This window comes from Oncorhynchus mykiss, chromosome 7, assembly GCF_057628025.1.
Source record: "Oncorhynchus mykiss isolate SJ-2025 chromosome 7, ASM5762802v1, whole genome shotgun sequence".
Lineage (NCBI taxonomy): Eukaryota > Metazoa > Chordata > Actinopteri > Salmoniformes > Salmonidae > Oncorhynchus > Oncorhynchus mykiss.
In genome coordinates, this window is record NC_143028.1 from 25,187,778 (window position 1) to 25,212,127 (window position 24,350).

Sequence of the window (24,350 nt, forward strand, 5' to 3'; positions counted from 1 at the left end):
TATGCCTCTGGGGTCAAAATGATCCATGTCAGAAGTATGGTTCAATGCAAATGTATAGTGGGTGTAAAGTTTGTTTTTTATTTTCTCACTCATTAAAAACGAATCAATCAACACATGCTTCTCTTTGAACGACTTAACATAATATTAAACTTTTATGAAATAAATGAAAAATAAAACGTTTGGTTCCTCAACTGCGTTGCCCACTCCAGTCAGCAGAAGGCGATGTGCGTCTTTTAGGTTCATGCGACGCTGCCAGTGTGACGTATAATCTAGTAGACTGGACGCTCCTTCAACAACAACAGCTAGTCAGACACCTCGGTAGGGTTCTAGCAAACATAGCTACAACATTCACGTTCTTTACACTGTTTTGGTGAATATTAGTCGCTGTGTATTAAACACTTCTGTTGTATGTACTTGTTGGCCCATTTAATTATATATTTACGTTGTTTTGTCAGCTAGCTGGTTTGCTAAGTTAGCTTAGAACTAAGCTAGTCGCTAATGCTAGCTAGCTAACATCCCCGACCATGAGTTCACTAAGCTACTCTCCTCCTGATAAAGAAGAGGCGGTCTCCTGGACGGAGAAAGAAGCTCTTGTCAAAGAGGAGGAGGAAGAGGAGGATGTTACAAAACAAAAACAAGTAGAGGGTGAGGCTGTTACTGTAAAAGAAGAAGAGAAAGACGTTTCAGTGAAAGAAGAGGAAGACGCGTTCAGAGTGAAAGAGGAGGTTGTTACAGTAAAAGAAGAGGAGGATTCAGTTTTTGGAGTGAAGAAGGAAGGGGAGATGACTGTCACATCGAAAAAGGAGGAGGAGGAGGAAACTGGATATCTGAGCCCGGTTTCCCAAACGCATATTAAGACATTCAATGGTTCTTACGATGAACGGGCCCTGATTAACACTAGTAAGTACTGTCTTAAAAACAGAAGCACAAACTCTGCAGTTGTTGAACTGATTTGTGGTGTTAAAATTGCTACAGCAATATTTAAATGTTTTATTATTTATTTTTAGACATTGATTCTTGAAGAATATAACACATGGCCCAGAATAAGCTTTTTTTTACTCCAATGTTTAGAACCAATGTACACCAACACTATGTAGCCTCAACATGGTTAAAACTATAATGTTGATATCATGGATGTTCAGTCCTTGCATCCATAGTCTATGAATTTGAAAATAGTTACATTTCTCCAACACCATCATCTTATTACCAAAACAGTGTTTGAACTGCAGATTGGTTGGTTGATTGATGTGTTTTTTTTAAACCGCAACAAAATGACTGCCTTGGGACTTGGTTTGGTAAACAGCTGAGGGATGGGGCTGGAGAAATGTAACCACTCTCAAATTCATAGAGAAAGCTATTATATCAACCGTAACCCAAAACCTAGCGACCTCGTCCAGAAGTTTAAACATCTTGGCATAACAGTTAAAAGGTGTTGGCTTGACAGTCGCTGGACCCAGGTTTGAGCTGAACGCTCAGGGCTACCCCCTGAATTCACTACACAGTGAATACAAGGACTGGCCATCCATGAGGTCAAAATTATACACTGCTCAAAAAAATAAAGGGAACACTAAAATAACACATCCTAGATCTGAATGAATGAAATATTCATATTAAATACTTTTTTCTTTACATAGTTGAATGTGCTGACAACAAAATCACACACAAATTATCAATGGAAATCAAATTTATCAACCGATGGAGGTCTGGATTTGGAGTTACACTCCAAATGAAAGTGGAAACCACACTACAGGCTGATACAACTTTGATGTAATGTCCTTAAAACAAGTCAAAATGAGGCTCAGTAGTGTGTGTGGCCTCCACGTGCCTGTATGACCTCCCTACAACGCCTGGGCATGCTCCTGATGAGGTTGCGGATGGTCTCCTGAGGGATCTCCTCCCAGACCTGGACTAAAGCATCCGCCAACTCCTGGACAGTCTGTGTTGAAACGTGGCGTTGGTGGAAGGAGCGAGACATGATGTCCCAGATGTGCTCAATTGGATTCAGGTCTGGGGAACGAGCGGGCCAGTCCATAGCAGGAACTGCTGACACACTCCAGCCACATTGTCTTGCATTAGGAGGAACCCAGGGCCAGCCGCACCAGCATATGGTCTCACAAGGGGTCTGAGGATCTCATCTCGGTACCTAATGGCAGTCAGGCTACCTCTGGTGAGCACATGGAGGGCTGTGCGGCCCCCCAAAGAAATGCCACCCCACACCATGACTAACCCACGTCTGTAACGTGCTCAGTGTGAACCTGCTTTCATCTGTGAAGAGCACAGGGCGCCAGTGGCGAATTTGCCAATCTTGGTGTTCTCACAACCCCCACCTGTGGACGTCGGGCCCTCATACCACCCTCATGGAGTCTGTTTCTGACCGTTTGAGCAGACACATGCACATTTGTGGCCTGCTGGAGGTCATTTTGCAGGGCTCTGGCAGTGCTCCTCCTTCTCCTCCTTGCACAAAGGCGGAGGTAGCAGTCCTGCTACTGGGTTGTTGCCCTCCTACGGCCTCCTCCACGTCTCCTGATGTACTGGCTTGTCTCCTTTAAAAAATTTTTTACAAAAATGATACCTTTTTTAACCAGGCAAGTCCGTTAAGAACAAATTCTTATTTTCAATGACGGCCTAGGAATAGTGGGTTAACTGCCTGTTCAGGGGCAGAACGACAGATTTGTACCTTGTCAGCTCGGGGATTTGAACTTGCAACCTTTCGGTTACTAGTCCAATGCTCTAACCACTAGGCTACCTTGCCGCTCTGGTAGCGCCTCCATGCTCTGGACACTACGCTGACAGACACAGCAAACCTTCTTGCCACAGCTCGCATTGATGTGCCATCCTGGATGAGCTGCACCACCTGAGCCACTTGTGTGGGTTGTAGACTCCGTCTCATGCTACCGCTAGAGTAAAAGCACCGCCAGCATTCAAAAGTGACCAAAACATCAGCCAGGAAGCATAGGAACTGAGAAGTGGTCTGTGGTGACCACCTGCAGAACCACTCCTTTATTGGGGGTGTCTTGCTAATTGCCTATAATTTCCACCTGTTGTCTATTCCATTTGCACAACAGCATGTGAAATGTATTGTCAATCAGTGTTGCTTCCTAAGTGGACAGTTTGATTTCACAGAAGTGTGATTGACTTGGAGTTACATTGTGTTGTTTAAGTGTTCCCTTTATTTTTTTGAGCAGTGTAGTTTAACCAGATTGAGGCTATATAGTATATTCTAGAATTCATCCATGATGTCATAATGATAGTTTAACCAGGTTTCTAGGCTATATAGTATATTCTATATTTGCCAGTGTAGATTTCCTGTGGGGGTCAAATTGTTAGAGCTGTTGATAAGTCATTGTATAATATTCATTTTTCATGCCATTACATCAATATAGCCTAACCAGAAGAAGAAACAAACTCTTCCCGATCCACCACCTCCTGCTGTCCTTCATAAATTCTGATGTTGCTGGTAATAGGCTACACAAGCAGCCGGCAACCTGCATTCGGAGTGCAAATTTATCTTACCATTTCTACTGATCTGGTGCCAGATATGATTTTCATATGTTCATTTCACTGGAACAGTTTAATTTAATTTAGAATAGTATCTCAAAATCATTGTCTGAGAATGTAGTTTAATCAATCTAAATGAAAATTGTACAAATCTAAAAGTCACTTTTATTGCCATTGCCAACTATGTAAAAAATAGCCTACATAAAGCCAACAGATAAAAACATTGCAAATACATTTCCTATAAATCACATGGCCTGTCAATAACGAACTTGAAACATTGTGTAAAATATTCTGGGCCCTCAGTTTACCCTGCCTGTGAGTTACCGACCGACACAGCTGTAGGCTATTTGTGAAAGGAATAAGAAGTAATCAGGTATTTTATGACATTTCCACTGGATCAGCGCATTATGTTTTTCCCTTGAGTGGTTATCGAAAGGGCGAGAGCTGGAAATATTTTTCAAATACTTTGAGGAGTTATTCTCATTTGCAATTGATTTTGATTAGACTTTGTTTACTTGCTGTTTGAGGTGAAAAAAATGTGCTTTGAGAAGCTCCACAACTCATTAGTGGTGGTGCGTTAAGACAATCAGAAATACTATCAGACATCCCCAAATGGGCACATTTTATAGGCCTACATTTGTGTGCATGCCAGGTAGATTAGTCCTACTTCAGTCATGTGTCCTTACTCAACCCATTGACAGGAGTGTTTCAAACAAAAGATAATGAATACATTTACAAAACTGACTCATCTTGCGGGGTCAGGTCTGGGTGGTCTGCCATGGGCCGTTTCATTTAGTATCCGTTTGGGTCGGCTGGGGAATGATTTTATTTCCCCATAGTATGTTACCTCAAGTTGACCGACTGAAAGGGAGCGTAACTTTGACTATAATTACTGTTCCCTGAAGGAGGGATACGAGGTACAACACCTGTTTGGCCCGCCCCTTCCTGGGTCGGTGAAGAGCGATTTTAAATTGAATATGACCTAAGGCTCGTATTTCTGTGTTTATTATAATTAAGTCTATGATTTGATATTTGATAGAGCAGTCTGACTGAGTGGTGGTAGGCAGCAGCAGGCTCGTAAGCATTCATTCAAACAGCACTTTCCTGCATTTGTCAGCAGCTCTTCGCAATGCTTGATGCACAGCTCTGTTTATGACTTCAAGACTATCAACTCCCAAGATTAGGCTGGCAATACTATAGTGCCTATAAGAACATCCAATAGTCAAAGGTATATGAAATACAAATAGTATAGAGAGAAATAGTCCTATAATAACTCCAACCTAAAACTTCTTACCTGGGAATATTGAAGACTCATGTTACAAAGAACCACCAGCTTTCATATGTTCTCATGTTCTGAGCAAGGAACTTAAACGTTAGCATTTTTACATGGCTCATATTGCACTTTTACTTTCTTCCCCAACACTGTTTTTGCATGATTTCAAACAAATGGAACATGTTTCATTATTTATTTGAGACTAAATGTATTTTATTGATGTATTCTATTAAGTTAAAATAAAAGTGTTCATTCAGTATTGTTGTAATTGTCATTATTACAAATATATATATAAAATCGTCTGATTTAATTGGTATCGGCTTTTTTTGGTCCTCCAATAATCGGTATTGGCGTTGAAAAATCATAATCGGTCGACCTCTACTATGTTACTGTTTGTTCAACACCTAGTGTACAGACCCTAATTGTCAGGCTGATAGAAAAGCTAGCCAAAGAGCATTTTACTGGTTGAAGTGTTTTAAAAAAAGTTTAAAGCAGTTGATTTGCGACAATAACACAAACATATTAAGCAGTAGATTCAAGCGAGCCTTACAATTATAATCCAAAAGTAATGTGAAGTGCCCTCATAAGCAACCTGTAAATGGAGGCTATTGTTGCTGTCAGCCTATGAAAACACCCCTGACTTTTCCCCCACGGTGGTGAATTAGTGAATAGACACAGAGCTTAATGTGAGTGTCCTTCACTAGCACTCCTGATCTTGCACTAATGGTGTGCTGTAATATTCAGAATACAGTGAAAAATTCAAATCTTCGCTTACCATTTTTTTCCCCAGGCAGATATACTACATCCTCATTAGCAGTGAGGACTTTCTGCAATCAAATTGTGTGCGCATTGACCTCGTGGCGCAATTTTAGCAAACACAGAAATGGGCCTTTATTGGGACCAAAAGTTGTCTGGCAAATTGCTTAGGATTTCAACAACTTTAATCATTTATTTCTAGTTACCACGAATGTGAAAACAAGACGAAATATGACTGCTAACTTGCCTGTCTTAATTGTCAAATTTAACAGATGTCAATTGTTGTACAACTTCATGGGTATGCTCTGGGCATCAGCTTGTACCTCAAATAAACAGTGGATTTCTGCTGTTGTGGGCCTTTAACCATCTCACTTTGTCATTCACACAGGAGAGAGAGGTGACTATCGTGGATCTTCTGGGGATCCTCAACAGCAACATGATGCTGACGAGGCAGAGAAAAGTCTATCCAGATCAGGACTCCTCAAGAAACACCAGCAGAGACCCACAGGGAAGAAATCTTACTGCAAATCGACATCAGAACTTAAAATACACCAGCGTGTACACACTGGAGAGACATCTCACTGCAGCTCTGACTGTGGGAAAAGAGTCACCTCTTCAGTAGACCTTAAAATACACCAGAGAACACACACAGTAGAGAAATCCTATGGCTGTGATCAATGTGGGAAGAGTTTTACTGAGTCACGCATCCTGAAATCACACCAGAGAACACACACAGGAGAGAAATCCTATGGCTGTGATCAATGTGGGAAGAGATTTACTCAACCAGACAGCCTGATAGTGCACCAGAGAATACACACAGGAGAGAAACCTTACAGCTGTTATCAATGTGGGAAGAGTTTTACGACATCTAGCCATCTAATTGTACACCAGAGAACACACACAGGAGAGAAACCTTATGGCTGTGATGAATGTGGGAAGAAATTTACTGCGTCAAACGCCTTGACAGTGCACCAGAGAGTACACACAGGAGAGAAACCTTATAGCTGTAGTCAATGTGGGAAGAGTTTTACACAACCAGACAGCCTGATAGTGCACCAGAGAATACACACAGGAGAGAAACCTTATATCTGTTATCAATGTGGGAAGAGTTGTACTACATCTAGCCATCTAATTGTACACCAGAGAACACACACAGGAGAGAAAGCTTTTAGCTGTGATCAATGTGGGAAGAGTTTTGGTACATCTAGCCATCTAATTGTACACCATAGAACCCACACAGGAGAGAAACCTTATAGCTGTGGTCAATGTGGGAAGAGTTTTGGTCAATCTGGCCATCTGACAGTGCACCAGAGAAGACACACAGGAGAGAAACCTTATAGCTGTAGTCAATGTGGGAAGAGTTTTGGTCAATCTGGCCATCTGACAGTGCACCAGAGAAGACACACAGGAGAGAAACCTTATAGCTGTAGTCAATGTGGGAAGAGTTTTGGTACATCTAGCTATCTGACTATACACCAGAGAACACATACAGGGGAGAAACTTTATAGCTGTGCTCAATGTGACAAGAAATTCTCTGATAAAAGACATCTGATCAAACATCAGAAAATACATACATGAAGGAATTGTTTCATGATATCAATTAAATATCCCACCTAGCAAAATGTAATTGAAAAGAAGACTATGCTCGAAGTCCAATATTCGTTCGATGGTAGTTGGAAATATGTATTTTCGGGTTGATTTTTTTCAATGACTTGAAAACAACTTAATTTCAAAGTACTTGCAGTATAATAAATTGGTTTATAATCAATTTGATTAACAATCTTACATCACTCCAGTATTTATTGACAACATTCAAGTGCTAATTGTCTTTATTCCACTACTGAAGAAGCATGACTCAAATCACCTCATATTTCAAACATCCAGCCTGACAAAAGATACATGTTTTATTATTCCATGCCTCACCATTAAGTGAATTATTGCCCCTACATATTAACAAAGGGGTGTACATTTGGTTTTGATATTTCATATTTACAATTCATGTAACATTTAGTAATAATTATTTATGCAACCAACTGACAATTTTTGGGTACAATTATATTGACATTGTTATCCTGCTTTCGTAATGTCAGGGTTAATTCTCAGATGTGCCAACCCAAATCTACTAGATGAACATTGGGGACTGGACCCCGATCCAACAACATGCCTATTGAGTGAACCCTGAAAAGAGAGATAAGCTACACAGTGAGGTGGAAAGTTACTACGGATATCGCAGGAGTTTCCTCTTGAAATCAGACATGTCTGTGGTAAGGACAACTTGGTTGCTGATTGTCTCAAGGGTTGGCAGTCAAAAATATTTGTGTTGTGCATTTAACCAGTGTGTTACCATGGATCACAATTTATTTTGACACGCTTTTCCGTGTTGGAGATGAGTTTTATTTCTTATTATTTTCTGTATTTTTTGGAAACTGCATTGTTGGTTAGGGGCTCGTAAGTAATAGTTCCAGTGTTGTATCCGGCGCATGTGACTAATACAATTTGATTTGAGTTTAGGCTAGAAGCTAGTGAGTTTTAGGAAGACGAGAGTTCTAGAAGCTAGTGAGTTTTAGGATTCTATGGAAAGAAAAAGGATAAAAATTATATGATTGTATATTATTATTTAGAAATGTGTTTTTTCTTGTTTTTAATTGTTGACAGCCAGTTGACACTGTTTATATTGTAGAAGGTGAAGCTTTGTTGATTATAATGAGAAATGGAAGTTGTTTTTTGTTGGTGGTGAGCAAACTTGTCCAACAAAAATATATTTGTTGTCTTAAAGGGGAAGGTGTTACAGGCTTTGGTTTTTCCGTTTATATTTTGATGTTGGACATTAGAGCATAGGAAAGGGGGATACCGAGTCATTCATTTGAATGCAATCAAATGAAATGTGTCTTCGGTGCACTGATTGGTGTCACCTCGTTAGTCAGTATGTGTTACACCTGTCCTGGCTTGTCTTGATAGATGTGGAGAGTCAACACCTTTAGTTGTGCCACCTTTTTGGTTTGCGTCCTGTCTTTAAATTTGGTGTGTGTTTTTCTTTGTTTGCCTCTTCTTGGGCAGATTTAGTGAGTCTCGTTGTGGGTGTCTTTTAGGTCCCAGTTGTTGTTACTAGTCAACTTTCAGTGGACACTGTGAGTGTCTTTCAGAACCCCTTATATTTGGGGGTTGGATATTGCATCCAATTAATATTTTAATCAATTGCATTTCCTCATTAGTCAGTCATCTATTTTTTATCCTCATGTTTGTGTACTAAATATTTATTTTCTCCATTGTGTTGTATCCTGTCTGAAATGTGCTGTATAAATAAAGCTTGATTTGAACAAATTAACCCAATGAACAATCAAGACTCTTGGTCCATCTTAGTATGAAAAACAGTATCACTTTTCCAGCCTGCTGAAGGCATGGTGGAGTGGTAAACACCACCCCCGGCTGTACCAGGGGCTTGAGGTGGTCTCCCACAGTTCTGCTTATGTCATGTTCTGTGGCCTTGATGTTCTGTTTCTTGACTGCCCCTGCAACACAAGCACATTTAGTCATATTATATAAAACACTCAAAGTAATGGATATGGAGCATCTACAGCCTCAGTTACACCTGGCACCTAAATGTGACTTCTGTCATCTGATCACTCCAAGCTGCATTAGGTCTGGATGCACAAAAGTCACAATGTGCTGCATTAGGTTTAGATCTGCAAGGATGGGCATTGTGTTCGGAATTTGAGTATGGCCACCGAATATGCATCAGCAATGTAAAGAGATGGGGCGAATGAGGGGGGAAAAGTACTTTTGACTCAAATTACCTTCATAACATCAAAGAACAAATGCATGTGCCTGAGGGGAAATTAACTTTCATACAGCCAAAAGGGGTGAGAAATTACATCAATATCAGTGGACAATTTGCACTAATGTAAATGAACATGGATGATGGAACATATTCCCTTTAGCTGATGTGATGAACCACTAAGGGGACATAAATATTTACCATCTAAACCATGTGTGACCTCTCACCTCTCTGGCTATAGAAGTGTTCTTTCTAACCAGTCCCTCAACAGCTCTCTGACTGAGCTCCACCCCCACTGGGTCTTCAGAGGAGATGAAGGATGAATGGATCAGTCAGTCAATAAAGTGCAGAGCTGCTGTCTGACAAAATCACTATTTTAAATCAAATCAAAGTTTATATGTCACGTGCGCCAAATACAACAGGTGTAGACCTGACAGTGAAATGTTTACTTACAGTCTCTAACCAATGGTGGGGGAAAAAAGGTATGTGTAGGTAAGTAAAGAAATAAAACAACAGTAAAAAGACATTTGAAAAAAGAGTAGCGCAATTGAGGATCATATTTTATTTTCAGACAAAGGACGATTATATTGACACATATAAAGACCTGAATGTGTTGATTGATTAGTGCAAATAAAAAATGTTTACTACGGCACATTTAAGGCAGTTTTATTAAGTCATACTAAATATAAATAAGTAGCTAGCTACTGTAGGTCTACACTGCTCCAACATGGTGTAACAATACATCATGTAGATGCATATAATGAACAGACTAGGTCTATACTGCTCCTACATGGTGTAACAATACATCATGTGGGACTTTAAGGCAATACTGTAAACACTCATGCATCCTACAATTGAACTTGTCTGAAAATAAAATATACGTTTACTCAACTGCGTTACCCACTCCAGTCAGCAGATGGCGGTGTGTGACTTTAAGGCAATGCTGCTAGTCGTGAAGTATAATCTAGTGGACGGAAAGCTTCCTTCAACAGCAGCAACAGTTAGTCAGCCACCTCGGAAACTTGCTTGACAAAATAGACGAACCGATAAAGCTCTTTAGATGCTTTAGTGTATATTAGCCACTGTGTTTTAAAACCACTTCTGTCGTCTAGTTAGTTATCCGTTTTAATTTCATATTTACGGTGTTGTTGTTATTCGTCAACTAGCGGGCTGGTTAAGTTAGCATTAGCCTAGCTAAAATCCCCGACCATGAGTTCACTAAGCTCCTCTCCTGCTAAAGAAGAAGAGGTCTGCTGGACGGAGAAAGAGGGTCTCGTCAAAGACGAGGAGGAAGAGGAGGCTGTTTCAATACAAAAACAAGTAGAGGGTGACGCTGTTACAGTGAAAGAAGAAGAGAAAGACGTTTCAGTGAAAGAAGAGAAAGACGGGTTCAGAGTGAAAGAGGAGGAGGAGTGGGATGACGTATAGGCACTTCCTGTCTTGGGGTGCACCCAGGAAATTATGAAAGTAAAAAAAATGGACGATGATTTCAAGACTTGCTGCTATCGAATACAGATCGCCCCGTGATCAATTTGATCGATTATTAACGTTTATTAATACCTAAAGTTGGTTTACAAAAGTCGTTTGAAGTGATTTGTAAAAGTTTATAGGCAACTTTTTTAATTTTAAAAAGTGACCTTGCATCTCGTAAAGGTGACTTTTCCTTGGATCAGACGGCCTTCATAAATGGACATTTTGGACATACTTTGACGGATTTAAATCGGGAAAAATACCCAATTGTGATGTTTATGGGACATATAGTAGTGCAAACAGAGAAGCTCGTCAAAGGTAATGAATGTTTTATATTTTATTTCTGCGTTTTGTGTAGCGCCGGCTACCGCAAAATCTGTTGTTTAGGTGACGTTTTGGTATTTTGGGGGGGGTGCATGCTATCAGATAATAGCTTCTCATGCTTTCGCCGAAAAGCATTTTACAAATCTGACTTGGTGGCTAGATTCACAACGAGTGAAGCTTTAATTCAGTACCTTGCATGTGTGTTTTAATGAAAGTTTGAGATTTATTGAGTACTATACTATAGGTGGCGCTCTGAAATTTCCGCTGAGGTGTTCCTGTGCAGGAACCACGTCGGTAAGAAGTTAATTAAAACCTGTTTGGGCTGCAATCCAGTTAACGGAATGATATGACAACATCAGGGCGCCAAATTCAAAACAACAGAAATGTCCAAATTAAAATTCCTCAAACATACATGTATCTTATACCATTTCAAAGGTAGTCTTGTTGTTAATCTCACCACAGTGTCCGATTTCAAATATACTTTTCAGCTAAAGCACCATACACGATTATGTTAGGTCACCACCAAACCACAATAAAAACAGCATTTTTTCCAGCCAAAGAGAGAAGTCACAAAAATCACAAATACAGATAAAATTAATCACTAACCTTTGATGATCTTCACCAAATGACACTCAAAGGACTTCATGTTACACAATACATGTATGTTTTGTTCGATAAAGTTCATATTTATGTAAAAAAAATCTGAGTTTACATTGGCGAGTTACATTCACTAGTTCCATAGGCAATGAAAAGAGATGGGGGGGGGGGGGGAGTGGGGAAAAGTACATTTGACACAAATTACCTTCATTTTATCAAAGAACAAATGTGTGTGCCTGAGGGGAAATCCAATTTCATACAGCCAAAAGGGGTGAGAAATTACACCCATATCAGTGGACAATTTGCACTAATGTAAATTAAAATAGATGATGGAACATATTCCCTTTTGCTTACGTGATGAACCCCTGTACCTGTACACTGCCAATCTGTAAATAGCACACCCGACTACCTCATATTATTGCTTACCTTCTTGCTCTTCTTGCTCATATTATTGCTTACCTTCTTGCTCTTATGCACCCCAGTATCTCTACTTGCACGTCATCATCTGCACATCTATCACTCTAGTATTAATGCTAAATTGTAATTATTTTCGCCTCTAGGGCCTATTTATTGCCATACCTCCCTACTCTTCTACATTTGCACACACTACATAGATTTTTTAATTTTTATTTTGTGTTACTGACTGTACGTTTGTTTATGTGTAACTCTGTGTTGTTGTTTGTGTCGCACTGAGAACTAAATGAGAACTTGTTATCAAATGGCCTACCTGGTTAAATAAATAAAAATAATAAGAAGAAAGGGGACATAAATATTTACCATCTAAACCATGTGTGACCTCTCACCTCTCTGGCTGTAGAAGTGTTCTTCATAACCAGTCCCTCAACAGTTCTCTGACTGAGCTCCACCATCACTGGGTCTTCAGAGGAGAGGAAGGCTGAGAAGGGATGGAAGGATGAATGGATCAGTCAGTCAATAAAGTGTAGAGCTGCTGTCAGACAAATTCACTATTTTAGTAGTTGTTCATTAATGTATTTTCAGGTAGAGAAACATTTTTGTGACGTCCCTAGCCCATTGAAGTTAACATTTAAAATGTTTAAGGTAGGGGATAAGGTTAGGATTTAGGGTAGGGATGTCCCAAGGACTCCAGATTGCATTGACCATCATGCATTCTTCTGTCTCTTTTACATAGCAGGTGTAAAATAAACAGAATAAACAGACAAGACAAGTAGACAGGCAGTGCATTATGGTCATTGTAGTTTAAAATATAGCATCTAATTATGTCAATCTGTATGTGGGGTTGTTAGAGAAGAATGTGATTGACTGCACTAACAATCCATTCTAGCACCTCATCAGGCTCTGAAAAAGGCTTCATTGATGACGTGTTCCTTCTATTCCAGTGGACAGCAGAGGAACTTCATCGATTCCACTCCTTCATCAATGCAAGCAGTGAACATCTGAAATTCACCCTCACCTTTGATGCGCATGAAACAAGTTATCTGGACATTTTGATTAAGACGGAGGGGTGTGGCTTTAGCACAGATCTATACAGGAAGCAGACGGACAGGAATTCCCTGTTACGCGGAGACAGCTTCCACCCCTAAAAAAGATCCTCCCCATCAGCCAATAAAGTCGCATACACAGGATTTGTAGTTCACAGAGTGACTATGACAAACAAGCCTACTGTCTGGATGAGTGTTTCAGACAGAGGGGTTACCCAGAGGAACGGTTGGATGAGTGTTTCAGACAGCGGGGTTACCTGTTGGGATTATTATGAATAAACAATATCCCCATTTTAAATAGAATTGTAACTAACTAAACTTATTCTCTGTTTTATTGTATCTGATTAACAATATGAGTTCATAAAAAGGGTTTGTGTGATACGGACAAGGAGTAATTAAAGTTAATGAACACCATTCCAACTAGGAAGAAACGAATGGGTTGGGGACTGTGTAAACAAATAAGGTCGTTAACCTAACGTTGAACCTACAGAAACTTAGCTCTGGGGTTTTTAGATGAGACAGTGAGTGCATTCCTAAGTTTTCTATTACTTAGAACTGTCAGCTCAGTGGTGACTGATAATGTTGAGGGGTCAAAAGTTATCTGGGAGTGTGTTAGTAAGTTAGAATGAACTTTTCACCTCACTTTGTCCCGGTCGAGAGGAGGGGATTCTGTTAAAGCAATGAAATGACGTCATGATCTGTATATAAACTGTTGTTCGTGGTTAAGTGTCAGCGTGCTCAGATAATAAATTCTGTTACCTATTAATGAAAGACTGGTCTGCGTCTATTTTATGCAAACAAGAATCTTAGAAATTCTCATAAAATAGATTAAGGGTTTTCAAATGATGAAAGCACATTGGCATAATTAAATTACACTAACATGGATGAGTGTTTCAGACAGCGTGGTTACCCAGAGGAATGTCTGGATGAGTGTTTCAGACAGTGTGGTTACCCAGAGGAATGTCTGGATGAGTGTTTCAGACAGCGGGGTTACCCAGAGGAATGGCTGGATGACGCAAGGGATCGGAAAAAGTACCCAATTGTCATACTTGAGTAAAGAAAACATTTAAAATATAAATGTGTAATTTTAATTTGGTAAATTTTAACAAAAAAATGTGTTTGTACTTGTGGGTAACCAGATCGTGACTACAGCTCAGTTACTAAGTCTTTAACCACACAGTGTTGTTACACTGGTGAGTAAAAACTCATGCCTCATACCCTATCTGAAAATAAAATGTAAATTTTCCTCAACTGCGTCCAGTCAGCAGATGGACTAGATGCCGCTTAGGCCGCCCGTTGTGACTCCGTCAAGAATTATGCAGAGCAAGTTTGTATGAAGGTCTGGTTATTAAATGGGTTCATAGTGCAATAGTAATATCCTCTAAAACTATCTGGTGACAAACTTTGCTGCACTGTGTCCAATTGTCCACATGGCTGGGAGAACCTATTCAAGTAAGTAAGTAAATAGATTTTGAAAATGTAAAAAAAATAAAAAGTATTAGCAAACTATCTACAGTGCAGGCTAACACAAATGAGCTGCTAAATGAGCTATCTAGACAACTTCACATTCTGTATAGATAGATAGCTCAGTGAATTAAATATCACCAGCTACCTAACTTCATATTAGCTAGCTATCTATTTAGCACTGTTACAAACAAACTCCAAATGCATTTGTAGGTAGCTAGCTAACAGTCATGGAGGGATAGCAGCCCCAACTGTCAGTGAGAGAGGAGGCTATTCTGGATAGGGCAGGTACTTTTGTGTTGTTCCTGTTCCTAGAAGTGAGGACGGAGATAATAGTAACATAATATTCAGTGTGGTGTAATTTGACAATGATGAAGTGTGTTTCTTGTGAGGTTTTCTGTCCTCAGATAAAGAGCGCTATGAAAGCCAGTCTACATATGAAGAGGTCCCAATGAAGAGCCGTGGTTCTCAGTCCTGGGGACTCAAAGAGGCACATTTTTGTTCAGGTGTGTGAAGGTTATCTGTGTCCTGCGTAACTTCATGAGGATGGACTCGAGGACCAGGAGGGGATCTGCAGCTCGCCACCGTGTGCCAGAGGAGAAGTCTGCTGCTCTGCAGGATGTTTGAAGGATGGGGTCCAACAATGCAGCAAGAGAGGCAATCCGTGTGCAGGAGATCTTCACCTCCTACTTCTTCAAAGAGGGTGCTGTTCCCTGGCAACACCATAGACTACACTATGCACAACCAAAGGCTCGTTTAAGAGCCATTCACATCGCAATAAGAGTATTCCTCCATTTGCATAGTTATGTCAACTGCAGTTGTTCAATTCAAAGTTTCTCTCCCTTTGATTTCTAATTCTCATGTGAAGGTGCTGTTTAAGTAAGGGTGTGATGTCTGTGCAAAAACAATTAGACACCCTATAACCCACACACTCATGTATCAATCTGATTGATGGATTGTGTTGTGCAGTAAGCAGGTTCAGGTGTTTAACTGTGGCTCCTTCCACCTTCAAAGAATTGGCAAGAGGGCCAACCGTGGAGAAAAGTAAGACACTTCATTATTTCTATAACTACGCTATATTGTTTGTCTTTGTGTGTCCGTTCATGTTTTTCAGCATAAAGTACTCTGCAGCCACTTAGTGTGGTGTGGACACCAGGTGAGGCCACACACAGATTCCTGTTGAACACTGTCGCTTTAACTACCTTATTTTCTCTATAACAGTCTCTCTCCTTCAATTCATCCCTCTCTCCCCTTCTCCCTAAATCCTCTAGGTTATATCAGCTGTGTCGGTGAACCCCTCCTGCATCTGAACTGGCTACATAGAGGGCACAGCATGATCAGAGGTGAGAAGTGACTTGGTCAAGTCAAAAGGAAGTAATATTAAAGAGATGCTTTACATTGAAATGCAGATAGAGATCAAATCAAATCAAATTTTATTTGTCACATACACATGGTTAGCAGATGTTAATGCGAGTGTAGCGAAATGCTTGTGCTTCTAGTTCCGACAATGCAGTAATAACACGTAATCTAACTAACAATTCCAAAACTACTGTCTTGTACACAGTGTAAGGGGATAAAGAATATGTACATAAGGATATATGAATGAGTGATGGTACAGAGCAGCATAGGCAAGATACAGTAGATGGTATCGAGTACAGTATGTACAAATGAGATGAGTATGTAAACAAAGTGGCATAGTTTAAAGTGGCTAGTGATACATGTATTACATAAGGATACAGTCGATGATATAGAGTACAGTATATACGCATGCATATGAGATGAATAATGTAGGGTAAGTAACATTATATAAGGTAGCATTGTTTAAAGTGGCTAGTGATATATTTACATCATTTCCCATCAATTCCCATTATTAAAGTGGCTGGAGTTGAGTCAGTGTCAGGGTGTTGGCAGCAGCCACTCAGTGTTAGTGGTGGCTGTTTAACAGTCTGATGGCCTTGAGATAGAAGCTGTTTTTCAGTCTCTCGGTCCCAGCTTTGATGCACCTGTACTGACCTCGCCTTCTGGATGATAGCGGGGTGAACAGGCAGTGGCTCGGGTGGTTGATGTCCTTGATGATCTTTATGGCCTTCCTGTGACATCGGGTGGTGTAGGTGTCCTGGAGGGCAGGTAGTTTGCCCCCGGTGATGCGTTGTGCAGACCTCACTACCCTCTGGAGAGCCTTACGGTTGAGGGCGGTGCAGTTGCCATACCAGGCGGTGATACAGCCCGCCAGGATGCTCTCGATTGTGCATCTGTAGAAGTTTGTGAGTGCTTTTGGTGACAAGCCAAATTTCTTCAGCCTCCTGAGGTTGAAGAGGCGCTGCTGCGCCTTCTTCACGATGCTGTCTGTGTGAGTGGACCAATTCAGTTTGTCTGTGATGTGTATGCCGAGGAACTTAAAACTTGCTACCCTCTCCACTACTGTTCCATCGATGTGGATAGGAGGGTGTTCCCTCTGCTGTTTCCTGAAGTCCACAATCATCTCCTTAGTTTTGTTGACGTTGAGTGTGAGGTTATTTTCCTGACACCACACTCCGAGGGCCCTCACCTCCTCCCTGTACGCCGTCTCGTCGTTGTTGGTAATCAAGCCTACCACTGTTGTGTCGTCCGCAAACTTGATGATTGAGTTGGAGGCGTGCGTGGCCACGCAGTCGTGGGTGAACAGGGAGTACAGGAGAGGGCTCAGAACGCACCCTTGTGGGGCCCCAGTGTTGAGGATCAGCGGGGAGGAGATGTTGTTGCCTACCCTCACCACCTGGGGGCGGCCCGTCAGGAAGTCCAGTACCCAGTTGCACAGGGCGGGGTCGAGACCCAGGGTCTCGAGCTTGATGACGAGCTTGGAGGGTACTATGGTGTTGAATGCCGAGCTGTAGTCGATGAACAGCATTCTCACATAGGTATTCCTCTTATCCATATGGGTTAGGGCAGTGTGCAGTGTGGTTGAGATTGCATCGTCTGTGGACCTATTTGGGCGGTAAGCAAATTGGAGTGGGTCTAGGGTGTCAGGTAGGGTGGAGGTGATATGGTCCTTGACTAGTCTCTCAAAGCACTTCATGATGACGGATGTGAGTGCTACGGGGCGGTAGTCGTTTAGCTCAGTTACCTTAGCTTTCTTGGGAACAGGAACAATGGTGGCCCTCTTGAAGCATGTGGGAACAGCAGACTGGTATAGGGATTGATTGAATATGTCCGTAAACACACCGGCCAGCTGGTCTGCGCATGCTCTAAGGGCGCAGCTGGGGATGCCGTCTGGGCCTGCAGCCTTGCGAGGGTTAACACGTTTAAATGTCTTACTCACCTCGGCTGCAGTGAAGGAGAGACCGCATGTTTTCGTTGCAGGCCGTGTCAGTGGCACCGCACCTCAAAGTGGGCAAAAAAGTTATTTAGTCTGCCTGGGAGCAAGACATCCTGGTCCGTGACTGGGCTGGATTTCTTCCTGTAGTCCGTGATTGACTGTAGACCCTGCCACATGCCTCTTGTGTCTGAGCCGTTGAATTGAGATTCTACTTTGTCTCTGTACTGGCGCTTAGCTTGTTTGATTAGCCTTGCGGAGGGAATAGCTGCACTGTTTGTATTCGGTCATGTTACCAGACACCTTGCCCTGATTAAAAGCAGTGTTTCGCGCTTTCAGTTTCACACGAATGCTGCCATCAATCCACGGTTTCTGGTTAGGGAATGTTTTAATCGTTGCTATGGGAATGACATCTTCAACGCACGTTCTAATGAACTCGCACACCGAATCAGCGTATTCGTCAATGTTGTTATCTGACGCAATACGAAACATCTCCCAGTCCACGTGATGGAAGCAGTCTTGGAGTGTGGAGTCAGCTTGGTCGGACCAGCGTTGGACAGACCTGCGTGGGAGCCTCTTGTTTTAGTTTCTGTCTGTAGGCAGGGATCAACAAAATTGAGTCATGGTCAGCTTTTCCGAAAGGGGGGCGGGGCAGGGCCTTATATGCGTCGCGGAAGTTAGAGTAACAATGATCCAAGGTCTTTCCACCCCTGGTTGCGCAATCGATATGCTGATAAAATTTAGGGAGTCTTGTTTTCAGATTAGCCTTGTTAAAATCCCCAGCTACAATGAATGCAGCCTCCGGATTAATCGTTTCCAGTTTGCAGAGAGTTAAATAAAGTTTGTTCAGAGCCATCGATGTGTCTGCTTGGGGGGGGGATATATACGGCTGTGATTATAATCGAAGATAATTCTCTTGGTAGATAATGCGGTCTACATTTGATTGTGAGGAATTCTAAATCAGGTGAACAGAAGGATTTGAGTTCCTGTATGTTTCTTTCATCACACCATGTCACGTTGGCCATGAGGCATACGCCTCCGCCCCTCTTCTTACCAGAAAGATGTTTGTTTCTGTCAGCGCGATGCGTGGAGAAACCCATTGGCTGCACCGCTTCGGATAGAGTCTCTCCAGTGAGCCATGTTTCAGTGAAGCAAAGGACGTTACAGTCTCTGATGTCCCTCTGGAATGCTACCCTTGCTCGGATTTCATCAACCTTGTTGTCAAGAGACTGGACATTGGCAAGAAGAATGCTAGGGAGTGGTGCACGGTGTGCCCGTCTCCGGAGTCTGACCAGAAGACCGCCTCGTTTCCCTCTCTTTCGGAGTCGTTTTTTTGGGTCGCTGCATAGGGAGATGCAGTAGTCCCAGAGTTAATGATCCAAGGTCAATTTATATTAGACAGGAAGTGTTATTAAAGAGATGCTTTACATTGAAATACAGATAGATGCAGTAGTCCCAGAGTTAATGATCCAATGTCAGTTTTGCATTTCACCTCCTGATTGATGAAAAAAAAAAAAAACACAAGGCTTAAACATGCTATCCCTCTCCATCTGTCTCTCGTCTGCAGATATGTTTTGATGTTAGAGGATGCCAACAAACACCCAGTCTCATCATCGCCACCTCATTATATAAGTTGAACTGAGAGAATATTTAGTTAGCAATGTGATTCATTAATCATGTGGTGCCTTTTCTGCTCCTATGTGCTTACCTCTTTCCCTTTCTGTCTTTTACACCTCTCTCACACTCCTGGTTTTGGATATGACTGAAAAATTATCTCTAAGACATTCATACCTAAACTGCACCTTTATTTGCCAAAGTAGAGTACATGATCAGTGAATATATTAAATGTACAGGCTACAATGTGGGGATCTCATGCATGGTAATAACTACATCTATATATGACTTGCATCCTTGGCACTACATGATATTATATTCTACTCAATCCATAGGCTTCATTAATGTCATTCAGGCTGTTTTGAAATTGATACGACTGGCTATGATAGCTGAGGTTCATAGCTAGGTTCTGAACTAATATGTATACCAAACGTTTGGGTCCATACACAGATCGGCTAGATAGCTAGCTACACATCCATAGGCATACAGGTATTTTAAATCATCCACTGCACAATATCTTCTTAGGGCTGAAATCCCAGTAAAAGTGCAGTGCGCCAAATTCAAAACAACAGAAATCTCATAATTAAAATTCCTCAAACAATCAAGTATCTTATACCATTTTAAAGGTAATCTTGTTGTTAATCCCAACACAGTGTCCGATTTCAAATAGGCTTTACAGCGAAAGCACCACAAATGATTATGTTAGGTCAGAGCCAAGCCACAGAAAAACACAGCCATTTTTCCAGCCAAAGAGAGGAGTCACAAAAAGCACAAATAGAGATAAAATTAATCACAATTCATCACGTTCCAAAAAACGTCCGGTTATTTTGCAGAGAGCCACATCAATTTACAGAAATACTCATTATAAATGTTGATGAAAATACAAGTGTTATGCATGGAATTTTAGATCCACTTCTCCTTAATGCAACCGCTGTGTCAGATTTCAAAAAAGCTTTATGGAAAAAGCAAACCATGCAATAATCTGAGTACAGCACTCAGACAAACAACTACATATATCCGCCATGTTGGAGTCAACAGAAGTCAGAAATAACATCATAAATATTCACTGACCTTTGATGATCTTCATCAGAATGCACTCCCAGGAATCCCAGTTCCACAATAAATGTTTGATTTGTTCGATACTGTCCATAATTTATGTCCAAATTGCTACTTTTGTTGGCGCGTTTGGTAACCAAATGAAAATTCACGAAGCGCGTTCACAAGTTGCAGACTAAATGTCAAAGAGTTCCGTTTTAGTCCATAGAAACATGTCAAACGATGTATGGAATCAATCTTTAGGATGTTTTTAACATAAAATTCAATAAGGTTCCAACCATAGAATTCCGTTGTCTGCAGAAAAGCAAAGGAGAGCGAGCTACCGCTAATGTGAAATGCGCATGACCAGCCCATGGCTGCTGACAGACCTCTGACTCATTCCCCTCTCATTCAGCCCCCCTTCACAGTAGAAGCCTCAAACAAGTTTTGAAAGACAGCTGACATCTATTGGAAGCCGTAGGAAGTGCAACATAACCAATATCCCACTGTATCTTCAATAGGGGCTGAGTTGTATTTTCAGGTATTTTCTGGTACACAGAAAATACCCGAGCTTTGAAGCAAACTTCCAGAAAATTGGAACGGAAATGGCGCCACACCAAACTGGAAGTCTTCCGACTAGCTTGGAAAGACAGTACCGTGCAGTACCGAAGAGCCCTTACTGCTGCTCGATCATCCTATTTTTCTAACTTAATTGAGGAAAATAAGAACAATCCGAAATTCCTTTTTGATACTGTCGCAAAGCTAACTAAAAAGCATCATTCCCCAAGAGAGGATGGCTTTCACTTCAGCAGAGATAAATTCATGAACTTCTTTGAGGAAAAGATCATGATTATTAGAAAGCAAATTACGGCCTCCCCTTTAAATCTGCGTATTCCTTCAAAGCCCAGTTGTCCAAACTCTGCCAGGACCTAAGATCAAGAGAGACGCTCAAGTGTTTAGTACTATATCTCTTGACACAATGATGAAAATAATCATGGCCTCTAAACCTCCAAGCTGCATACTGGACCCCATTCCAACTAAACTACTGAAAGAGCTACTTCCTGTGCTTGGCCCTCCTATGTTGAACATAATAAACAGCTCTCTATCCACCGGATGTGTACCAAACTCACTAAAAGTGGCAGTAATAAAGCCTCTCTTGAAAAAGCCAAACCTTGACCCAGAAAATATAAAAAACTATCGGCCTATATCGAATCTTCCATTCCTCTCAAAAATTTTAGAAAAGGCTGTTGCGCAGCAACTCACTGCCTTCCTGAAGACAAACAATGTATACGAAATGCTTCAGTCTGGTTTTAGACCCCATCATAGCACTGAGACTGCACTTGTGAAGGTGGTAAATTACCTTTTAATGGCATCAGACCGAGGTTCTGCATCTGTCCTCGTGCTCCTAGACCTTAATGCTGCTTTTGATACCATCGATCACCACATTCTTTTGGAGAGATTGGAAACCCAAATTGGTCTACACGGACAAGTTCTGGCCTGGTTTAGATCTTATCTGTCGGAAAGATATCAGTTTGTCTCTGTGAATGGTTTGTCCTCTGACAAATCAACTGTACATTTCGGTGTTCCTCAAGGTTCCGTTTTAGGACCACTATTGTTTTCACTATATATTTTACCTCTTGGGGATGTCATTCAAAAACATAATGTTAATTTTCACTGCTATGCGGATGACACACAGCTGTACATTTCAATGAAACATGGTGAAGCCCCAAAATTGCCCTCGCTAGAAGCATGTGGTTCAGACATAAGGAAGTGGATGGCTGCAAACTTTATACTTTTAAACTCGGACAAAACAGAGATGCTTGTTCTAGGTCCCAAGAAACAAAGAGATCTTCTGTTGAATCTGACAATTAATCTTAATGGTTGTACAGTCGTCTCCAATAAAACTGTGAAGGACCTCGGCGTTACTCTGGACCCTGACTTCTCTTTTGAAGAACATATCAAGACCATTTCAAGGACAGCTTTTTTCCATCTACGTAACATTGCAAAAATCTGAAACTTTCTGTCCAAAAATGATGCATAAAATTAATCCATGCTTTTGTCACTTCTAGGTTAGACTACTGCAATGCTCTACTTTCCGGCTACCCGGATAAAGCACTAAATAAACTTCAGTTAGTGGTAAATTCGGCTGCTAGAATCGTGACTAGAACCCAAAAATTTGATAATATTACTCCAGTGCTAGCTTCCCTACACTGGCTTCCTGTCAAGGCAAGGGCTGATTTCAAGGTTTTACCTACAAAGCATTACATGGGCTTGCTCCTACCAATCTCTCTGATTTGGTCCTGCCGTACATACCTACACGTACGCTACGGTCACAAGACGCAGGCCTCCTAATTGTCCCTAGAATTTCTAAGCAAACAGCTGGAGGCAGGGCTTTCTCCTATAGAGCTCCATTTTTATGGAATGGTCTGCCTACACATGTAAGAGACGCAAACTCGGTCTCTACCTTTAAGTCTTTACTGAAGACTCATCTCTTCAGTGGGTCATATGATTGAGTGTAGTCTGGCCCAGGAGTGGGAAGGTGAACGGAAAGGCTCTGGAGCAACGAACCGCCCTTGCTGTCTCTGCCTGGCCGGTTCCCCTCTTTCCACTGGGATTCTCTGCCTCTAACCCTATTACAGGGGCTGAGTCACTGGCTTACTGGGGCTCTTTCATACCGTCCCTAGGAGGGGTGCGTCACTTGAGTGGGTTGAGTCACTGATGTGATCTTCCTGTCTGGGTTGGCGCCCCCCCTTGGGTTGTGCCGTGGCAGAGATCTTTGTGGGCTATACTCGGCCTTGTCTCAGGATGGTAAGTTGGTGGTTGAAGATATCCCTCTAGTGGTGTGGGGGCTGTGCTTTGGCAAAGTGGGTGGGGTTATATCCTTCCTGTTTGGCCCTGTCCGGGGGTGTCCTCGGATGGGGCCACAGTGTCTCCTGACCCCTCCTGTCTCAGCCTCCAGTATTTATGCTGCAGTAGTTTATGTGTCGGGGGGCTAGGGTCAGTTTGTTATATCTGGAGTACTTCTCCTGTCCTATTGGGTGTATTGTGTGAATTCAAGTGTGCTCTCTCTAATTCTCCCTTTCTCTCTTTCTTTCTCTCTCTCGGAGGACCTTGCCTCAGGACAACCTGACATGATGACTCCTTGCTGTCCCCAGTCCACCTGGCCGTGCTGCTGCTCCAGTTTCAACTGTTCTGCCTTATTATTATTTGACCATGCTGGTCATTTATGAACATTTGAACATCTTGGCCATGTTCTGTTATAATCTCCACCCGGCACAGCCAGAAGAGGACTGGCCACCCCACATAGCCTGGTTCCTCTCTAGGTTTCTTCCTAGGTTTTGGCCTTTCTAGGGAGTTTTTCTTTTTTTTTTGCTTCTACACCTGCATTGCTTGCTGTTTGGGGTTTTAGGCTGGGTTTATGTACAGCACTTTGAGATATCAGCTGATGTACGAAGGGCTATATAAATACATTTGATTTGATTTGACCAACCTCAGATTTCCCACTTCCTGGTTGGATTTTTTCTCAGGTTTTTGCCTGCCATATGAGTTCTGTTATACTCACAGACATCATTCAAACAGTTTTAGAAACTTCAGAGTGTTTTCTATCCAAATGTACTAATAATATGCATATATTAGCAACTGGGACTGAGGAGCAGGCAATTTACTTTGGGCACCTCTGGGCACCTTATTCATCCAAGCTACTCAATACTGCCCCCAGCCATAAGAAGATTAACAAGAACATAGCTAGCTACGTTATTTAATCTATCTGCATGGCAAATATCAGCAAGGCAA

At 41.6% G+C, this 24,350-nt stretch overlaps 1 protein-coding gene and 1 long non-coding RNA gene across 2 annotated transcripts; both read left to right on the forward strand.

Moving 5' to 3' along the window:
• Nucleotides 1–259: 259 nt before the first annotated feature.
• On the forward strand, nucleotides 260–8,852 carry LOC110527618 (uncharacterized). Its single transcript, XM_021609016.3, has 2 exons — nucleotides 260–900; nucleotides 5,916–8,852. The coding sequence occupies exons 1-2, from the start codon at nucleotides 525–527 to the stop codon at nucleotides 7,103–7,105; spliced, it is 1,566 nt and encodes a 521-aa protein (XP_021464691.2). The 5' UTR covers nucleotides 260–524; the 3' UTR covers nucleotides 7,106–8,852.
• Nucleotides 8,853–10,286: 1,434 nt separating this feature from the next.
• On the forward strand, nucleotides 10,287–13,924 carry LOC149982492 (uncharacterized). Its single transcript, XR_016497151.1, has 2 exons — nucleotides 10,287–11,090; nucleotides 13,052–13,924. It is a non-coding gene; the product is annotated as an uncharacterized LOC149982492 (long non-coding RNA).
• Nucleotides 13,925–24,350: the final 10,426 nt, after the last annotated feature.

Bases quoted from the DNA above. Each gene is read 5' to 3' on its own strand.
- LOC110527618 (XM_021609016.3), top strand. From the start codon at position 525: ATGAGTTCACTAAGCTACTCTCCTCCTGATAAAGAAGAGGCGGTCTCC. The intron at 901-5,915 runs GTAAGTACTGTC...TCATTCACACAG, and splicing joins ACGGGCCCTGATTAACACTA to GAGAGAGAGGTGACTATCGT.